General features: G+C 52.1%; 1 protein-coding gene across 3 annotated transcripts in view; it reads right to left on the bottom strand.

The window, feature by feature from the left end:
- Positions 1 to 768: 768 nt before the first annotated feature.
- Positions 769 to 8659, bottom strand: part of LGR6 (leucine rich repeat containing G protein-coupled receptor 6) — a 120220-nt gene continuing 112329 nt past the window's right edge. For all 3 annotated transcript variants that reach the window (XM_082702012.1, XM_082702014.1, XM_082702013.1), the window contains 2 exons: positions 7290 to 7370; positions 769 to 5079 (listed from right to left, as the gene is read on the bottom strand). In XM_082702012.1, the coding sequence (XP_082558138.1) occupies positions 3824 to 5079; positions 7290 to 7370 (1337 nt within the window). In that variant the 3' untranslated portion in view covers positions 769 to 3823. The remainder of the gene's footprint in view (positions 5080 to 7289; positions 7371 to 8659) is intronic.

Genomic DNA, 8659 nt, shown 5'->3' with positions numbered 1-8659 from the left:
GACCCTGTCAGGGAACATGTACTTACTTGAGTTAGCCCCTGTGTCTCCGTCTCTGTCCAGTCCAGCAGGAGCAACAGAATGGCCTTCCCGGCAGTTGGGCCACAAGGATGGATGGGGTTTGGAATTCTAACTTCAGTAAGGGTGGAAGAAGGGTGCTCCTGAAGGCACTGTCTGGCCTCTCAGAAGGAAGTCGGGCACTAGGCCAGTAAGGCCCTGACGGGCTCACTTCTCTTTCCCAGTCATGACTGGCATTTTACTCAACCCACTCTCTTTCCCTTACCTCTAGAAGGGGCCTACCTGCTTGTCTCAGGGACATCATCCCATTCCGGGTCAAGGCTTCAGGGAGAAGATTTTCAAGGCAGAGACTGGGTGAAGAAGGTTGCCCAAGTAGAGGGAAGGAAGCTGATGGGTTCTTTGGGATTCACAGAATCAGGAAACCCCAGGAATAGGCTTTGGGTCTGAGACGATGCTCGGGGCTGGGTAACAGCAAGTCTACCATGTTGCCTGCTTTCTCTGGATTGTTTTCTACCTAACCCAGGTCCAGCCCCCAAAGGCCAGGTAAACACGGGTGAGCCAAATGGATTCTGATCCCTCTAAACTTCCAATCTGAGCCTCCTTGGCTGTGCCCCCGATGCCCTAGTACTCAGGGGACGGGGTGAGGAAGAGCCTGGACTCTCTGGTCACTCCTCTCTCAAGGCAGCCCCACCTCTGGCGGAGCCCCCACAGAGCTATCGGCAGCAGCAGAAAAGCGTCAAGGGACACACATGATACCTCACTGGTGCTTTATTGTACAGAAGAATCCAAATATTTACATCTTGACAATTCTTACACTTCACACAGCTGGAGAGGGCACGGGGTGGGGAACCCAGAAGTGATGTGAGGGACACAGGGTGGGTGGAAGGACTTGCTACACCAGAGCAGAGGTAGTTAGAGGAGATGGTGCCAGACAGGATCAAGGATTCTAGCTACTTCCCGTCATCCTCACTCATTCAGGCCCTACTAATTGTTGGAAACTCTTCCTCTTTCCCCTCCCTCAATCCTCAAACCTTTTATTCTTCTTGGAAAAGGAAAATTCGGAAGGAGGTTGAGGAGCAAGAGGTAGGGAGAGGAAGGCAAAGAGAAGGCGTAACCAGAGGCTCTGTTAATCCACAGTCGTCAAATCTCAGCACTGAATTAAGGAGTTTTCCTCTTGATATGTGCAGAGGTGCTTTAAAAACCTTGGTCGAATATAGTTGGTCTGAGAAGAGACTGTGGTTGGCACTGTTTGCCAAGGCAAAACGCACGGAGGCCTGGGGAGGACATCCCAAGTCCGCAGCTCGCAGCATTTCTACCATCACGGCCCTTTGCATGGATTCGTCCCCATGGACACCATTTTGGAAAATTTCACATGCACTTGAGTTATTTGGTTTTTGATTTTGGGTTTCATCAAAGACATATAAAAACTTTATAGTCTTCTAGTGATTATAATGGAGATAACCAAAAGAGTAACATACTGACTTGCTAGAAAGTCTGTCAGAAACAAAGAAACTACTTCGCCACCTTATTTTGGGTAAATGTACAGCATCGACTAGGCTTTTTGAATAATGAAAATAGTTCATGGTAAATGGTAAATGCCTCCACTCCCTTCCGCCACACCTCTCCTCTGTCCAGAAGGGCCAGACTTGGCACATGCCCAGATCTTTGGGAGTAAATGATAAGAGGACAGTGGTGCTACCCAAGAGCCTGCAGCCAAAAAACACTGGCGCCCTTTTCACAGAAGAGGCCACCTGTAGGGGACTGTTCCCATGACTCCTAAACCTCCAACACGCGGCCACTTCACTCCACATTCCACTCAACACTAGCTCCCTGGCCCCAAGGGGGAAAGTGATCACATGGGGTGGGGGTGGCTGTGAGGAAGGGCCTGAAGGACTTCCTAGAAGTCCACGCTCCCCCAAATCTCACCTACTTTGACATCCCTGGGGCACCTCTGAGAAACGTTCCACATAACAGTCACCAACTCCCAGTACCCAACGTAGAGCAAATTCCTCCCATGAAAGGCTCTTCATCAGCCCTAGAAAACAGGAGCCAGGGGTTCTCAACCAATTGCTGAACGAATTCCCCATCATCCAGTGAGTGCCTACTCTGAGGTTAACCCTATGCTAGGAGCCACAGGGTGGGTGGGTGATCACAAGGTCAGCACATTTAGCTCCAGAGCCTGTAAGAGTCCAGGCAACTTGCTGGTCAAATGAGGTTTAGAAATACGCCAAGTTCCACTCACGGTCTCTGCCTCATCCCTCCATCCCCAGCCTAGTCAGCCTTGGGGACATGCATTAGCATTTCCACTGGGCACCAGGGGCAGTGGGGAGACAGATGACAAGATAAACTGCAGGCTAGGAAGGACCTTCTCAGAGTTGTCTTAATAGTAGAACCCCTTTTCTGAGCCTTGGGTTCCCTTTTTGTGTCTCCAAGAATGTTCTAGCTCTCACCTCCTCATCCTGAGATTGAATGCGTGTGTGTTTGGGGTGGGGAGCGCTAGAATGCTCAGAGGCACCTGGTAAACCATAAGGTAGGAAGGTTATGATGGGAGAGGCAGAAGCGTCATGCTTCTTTGGAGCATCCAGGGACCCCAGATTTCTATAATGCTTCCTACAAAATAACACATACAATGCAAAGATCCCTCTAGTTTGCTGGCCAGGGGCTCCCCGTCCCACAGAGAAGGCAGGACCTGGGATGCAAAGAAACTAGGCTTGTGGCAGGAGTTGGCAAGAGGCTTATGGTGGAGAACCACAGGAAGGCAAGTCAGAGCCAGAAGGAAGCCAAGCAGTCATTGACTTCCCTGTGTGTACCCTGCCAGGATCCGGGGACACGCTCTCTTACTAAGGGCAGAAGTTGCACTGGTGGTTGGGCTTTGGGAAGAGGCGGGACCCCGTGCGGGATCTCTTAATCCCTGCCCCAGTGAGCGGGGCTAAAGGCAGCCTCTTCCCCATCCTTCCCAGAGCAGAGCAAGAAGGATGGGAAAGTAGTGTGGAAAGTCTTTTCCGCTTGATGGAATCATCTTTGCCCTAGGGGTTTTCTAGGATCGGTGGCACTTGTGAGGTCACTGGGAAACACTAAGTGGTGTAGACATGAGGGGCCCCAGGAGAGAGCAGTGTTACATTCTGTGAGACGTTAACGGACAATCCATGAAAACCAACCAAACAAAAACCTGTTGTCAAATATTTTAGGGAAGTGGGTTAAACAAAGTTCAACAGACTTTACCGCTGTGGGAATTCTGGCAGCCGTTACTGGCCTAATATGCACTGTGACTCTCTGAGAAAGGGACAGAATGTGTCGTATCTTCTAAAACTGATTTGAACAGTCTTTTTGCATGTCCTATCTTGAGATTAACAGGACACAGGATACATTTCGTGTCCAATCCGCAAGTCAAAGGGCAGATGCCTGGATGCCTTTGGCGGTCCCCTTATTATTATTTCCTGGTGAGGCCCCCCTGCCCATTGTACCCTGATCCTTGACCTGCTCGGCTCCCCATCCCAGTCACTCTTTTGTGCTTCCCTCATCCCTCATTCTCCTCAGCCAGACAGATGTCCAGATCTCTGGTCCACAGCTTCAGATGTGAGAGGGAAGAGGCCCAGAGGAAGACCAAGGGGAGGACCCCAGACCAAGAAGCACATGTTGGAGATGGCCATGGAAGAGACCAGTGGAGCCCAGGGCCCCGGGACTGGGCCATCCTGCTGTGGATCACACTGTGGAGTTTTGGTTGAATTTATTTTACAAGCAGCCATCATTCGTGGAATGGGAGGAGAGGGGAGGGAAGACATGGGAAGAAAAGAGTGAGAAGGGACATTTATAAGTGTGAGGCAAAGGCAGAGCCAGAGGGCTGGAAGGCCCTGCCCACGGACAGGCCCCCACCAGCTGACATGGCTCCCTCTGCCCTGAGCAGCAGTTCTCCATCCATGGAGGGTGGTGGGTTCCCAAAGTGGGTTCCCTCTGGCTCTACAAAATGGCTGCCCTCCAGTCTGGGGCCCCCCGGCTGCTGACAGGAGATGAGGGTCACTGAGGGGAAGCCATAGGTCTCCAGCCCGGGAGGTCGCCCAGCCTCAGAAGCTTCCAGAATGAGATCCACATCAGAGAAGGCCACCAGGGCCTGGGTAGAATCGCAGGAGCTCTTCTCCAGCTCGCTGGCAGCAGCATGGGCTAGGGAACCTGGGGTCCCTGGGCAGGGCCAGAGGCGCCGCAGGTCATCCCGGAAGTGGGGGTTGAAGAGCAGGTAGAGCAGCGGGTTGAGGCAGGCAGGCAGGGGTAGCACCACCAGTAGGACAGACTTGACGGCCTCTGGGGTGACAGGGAAGAGCCCCAGCATGGAGGCGAAGCTAAGGAAGGCCACAGGGCAGTAGAGGAGCCCGTCGGCAAAGATGAGCCACGCCACGTGCCGCACCATGGCGCAGTCCCACACGGCCTCGAAGCCGCCCCGCGGCAGGTGGCAGTAGAGTCTGATGTAGGCAGCGGCCACGGCCAGGAAACACAAGGAGTTCATCATCACCAGGGCCACGGCAAAGCCCAGCGCGGCCGGCCGGCCCTCGGGCGCAGCGTAGGGCAGGCAGAGCGGGGACGCCCCGTACTCTCCCACGGAGGCGAGGGGCAGGGCCGCGGCTAGCCCGGCCAGCAGCAGGCAGCCCAGGGCCCCTGCTCGGACGCTGCTCAGGGAGGGGGCCTTCCCGTAGGCTCGGACACAGGAGACGGAGACGCTACACTGCACTGCGGCCAAGGTGAGCAGCAGCACGGAAGCCTCGGACCCCAGGACGGCCAGGAAGCCTGTGGCCTGGCAGCCCAGCCCCATCTCCCAGCGGGCTCCATACTGGGCAAACTGGCCAAAGGTCAGGGCATCGACAGACGCTAGGAGGCCACAGGATATGCCGGTTAGGGCATTAGCACCCGCGATGGCACCGATGACGAACTTGACCGGAGGCAGGGGGCCAGGCCCACCTGCGAAGACACTCAGCAGCACCAGCCCGTTACAGAGCACGGAGAGCAGCACGATGGCCCACACAGCCAGCCGGATGCCCCAGCTCTCGAAGAGGTGCTCACAGGGCTTGAAGGGGCCTGCAGGAGAGGGGATGAGACGTTACCCCTGGGTCCGAGGCCGCTGGGCCTAGGTGCTTGGGATGAGGCTGGGGAGGCTGACCCAGCCTCTGTCCCCAACAACTCCCGGGCTGACAGGGGCTGACTTGGTCTCTGAGGACTGCCAGGTGGGGTGGGGGGTATGGGGCAGTGGGAACATATATGCAGCTCTTCTTCCAAGGAGCTGCAAATGCAAGGAACACTCAACCAATACATGCAGAAATAGAAACACGTAATAAGCAAATTTGTACACAAAGTACATAGTGCAAACCCAGGCATTGAGGAAACGTTCAGCAAAGCAGACTTTCCAAAGCATTTCGGAGCAAGGAAGGGATGAGACGGCATACAGGAGTGTGCCATAAAACGGGGGCATCTGAACTGGGATACGGCAGAGCTGGAGACACAGAGGTGTGGGGGGCTTCCTGGAGAGTGACCAGTCCACATCCCCAGGCTCTGCTTCTCCCAGTCAGTGCCCAGGGATCCCACCGTGGATGACGTGTTGTACCTGGCTGGCTTTCCCTTGCTCTGTGGTGGGGAGAGAGACCACGGTCGGTACTCACAGAGTCAATCGGTATTCGGAAAAAAAAGCATAATAAGTAAATGAAAACACAGATGACTCTGGGTTTTTCCAACCTGGTTTTGCGCAAATGGTTGTGATGGTGGTGTTTTCTGTCTCTCCCCTCAGGTTCTGTCCTTAAATCACCCTGTAACTTTGGACACATTATGTCTTCATTTCTTTTGGCTTCAGACTCCTCTTCTGCAATGTATTTCTAGTCTAAGCTTGGGAATTTGAGAGGCTTTTGTGGGAACTATTTTTTAAACATATTTTTTTCCGACTACCATATAATAGATGGTCATTGCAGAAAGTTTGGAAAATAAAACATGGAAAAATTAAAACTGCTTATCATTCCACCTCTCCAAAAGAACTCATCGTTTTGGTATGTCTCCTCCCATTTTTTAAAAGATACATACAAACATATATGTTTTTAAACTAAATTGGGATTTTCCACATATAGGCTTTAATTCCCTTTCTTAAGTTAAAATTTTATTATGCACACTTTCCCAAATCTTTATCTTCCTCCAAAACGTGTTTTCCATGTCTGCGTAGTAAATACTTGCTCATATGGATGTACCATAATTTATCTGACCATTTGTACGATCTATCTTTAAAGCAAGTTCAAGCTAGACTTTGCCTTTTGGAGCCTCCTCTTTTACCTCATCACTGCTGATTATTGGTTTTCAGAGGCGAAATTTCTGTGGCAGTGTGAAGCCTGTGGGTTTCCAAGTCAGGACGGAAACACCACCTGTTTCCTCCAGACTGCATTGGTGTTCTTGCTCTGGGATGACACTAGAGGGCGTGCTATAGCCACTGAGTGCTGCGAGCAGGTGCTGGCAGTCCTTGAGCACTGTTTTAGCTCAGAGACAGCAAGAGCGGCCAAGGGACACGAACCAAAGACAGATATAAAACGGGAAAATGGAGGGGAGGAGAAATAGAGAAGCATACTGTTCATTGCTTTCTGTTCTTTCCCAACAGTTCCTGTCCTGGATTAAGTAATGTGCTACTGCCTTCTGGGGGGTGGCCTGCTAGGATTTTATACCCAGGGGAAGGGGCTTCTTCCCTCACTGCATCAAAGGGAAATAGAGTTCTCTTTCTTTCTTTTCAGCAAGATTCAGGTGAGACTCTATAGGACATTTTCTCAGCTGTAAGGACTGCACAGTCCTATAATGAGTTATCCAGGGGTACTGTGGAGTTTTTCCACACTGGAGAGTTTTGAGAAAGAGAGCAGAGAGGGGTGGAGAAGGCAACCTTTCGGAGGCCCATCTGACTCTGGGATTCTGTGACTCTTAGACTGAGGGGACGCTCAGAAGCAGCGCCACACACCACCCAGAACAATGGGGTCAAGACATTCTTCACTGCTTCTCTCTTCAATGAGAGACTTTCTCTAGGATGTTTAACTTCTCATTGGCTGATCTTTGCTTTGACTTCCCTCCCCCCCGCTGTCGCCCCTCCCCTACTGTCCCCAAGAACCACCAGAAGAGGCTGTCTTCCCCTCAGAATGTTGGCTTTCAGGCAGAGAAGGCGCCTGAAGTATGGTTATAAACATGCCAGGCTGAATGAGCATCTCATCTAAATACTTGGGTACTCCTTCCCCAGTCCTGCCCCCAACCCCGTGCCAAGGCACCCATCTCACCTGGAATGGGGCTGCACTGGACACTGGGGTGTGGCTTTGTGTCCTCCATCTCCAGCTGGAGCTCGTCCAGATCCAGGTCATCTGAGAGGTGAGACCAGAAGGTGGCTTGGGGGCCAGGTCTTGGTGACAATCAAGCCCCATCTTTCTCCAAATGCCCACCTCTTTAAGCTGCCATCCCCAGCTCATTCTGCTCGGCACAGGTCATCCCAGCAGCCCTGCACATCTGTTCTACTCTTGGGTGAAAAGAGTCTGTTCCTATTATCCACATGTGGATTATTTGCATTGTCTGTTCTTCACGGCCAATTTTCATCTGAGACTTGCTTGTCTTGTCCTGTAACTGAGCACGCACGTCCCCTCCGGGCAGCCTCGTTACTGTGCTAGGTTAGTGCGCGTTAGAGTTACCATGTTGGAGTTAGGGGGGAGGCTGCCTTAAAAATGGGAGCTGGTAATCAAACAGTTCTCCACACTGGCTGGTCCCCACTGTAATTCCCTGTCCAGTTGTGAACACCACGCGCAAGAAAGAAAATCTTTTTACTTTTATTTTTTTATATCTTCGGAGAAAGAGAGAGATAGAGAGAACACCCAAGTCCTGGGTTGAGAGGCAGAGGGAGAGACAGAATTTTTTTTTTTTTTTTAAGATTTTACTAATTTATTTGACAGAGAGACAGAGAGAGAGCAGAAGTAGGCAGAACAGCAGACAGAAGAAGAGGGAGAAGCAGGCTCTCCGCTGAGTAGGCAGCCCCATGCAGGGCTCTATCCCAGGACCTTGGGATCATGACCTGAGCTGAAGGCAGATGCTTAACCAACTGAGCCACCCAGGCCCCCTGAGAAAGAAAATCTTAAGCAGGATCCATGCCCAGCACAGAGCCCGAAGTGGGGCTTGAACCCATGACCCTGAGATCACTACCTGAGCCGAAATCAAGAGTCAGACACCCAAGTGCCCCAGGAAGGACATCTTCTTAAGACAGAGTAGTGAGCTGGACTGTATTCAGAGGAGGTGAACCAGGGAGAGTGAGCGAGTAGAAGCCACACACTTGAGAAATGGTCGAAGCCCCTAGGGGATTAACTTAGTCAAGGCAAGACTAAGTGGGAAGACCGTGGCCATCCTCCAGGAGCTGAAGTCCCATCAGGCATAAAGGAACTGTGCTCCTACATGCGGTGTTGGTGCAGAGGGCAGAATCAGGAAGGGTCATAGAAGGAGACGATTTAACAATTCAAATGAGCTTTCCTAGTTACTAACACAAATAAGCTCCCACAGTTAGAGCTGACAGAGAGGTGGGCCTGAGGTCCCAGGGGCTGCACGCCATGCCTGCCATCTGCTTGGGCTTCGGGCAAGGGCAGAGCAACTTGGGGATGAGGAAGACACGGTC

Source organism: Mustela nivalis, assembly GCF_964662115.1.
Source record: "Mustela nivalis genome assembly, chromosome: 16".
NCBI classification, from domain to species: Eukaryota; Metazoa; Chordata; class Mammalia; order Carnivora; family Mustelidae; genus Mustela; species Mustela nivalis.
Note: the sequence above shows the minus strand (reverse complement) of the source record. Positions and strands in the feature narration are given on the sequence as shown.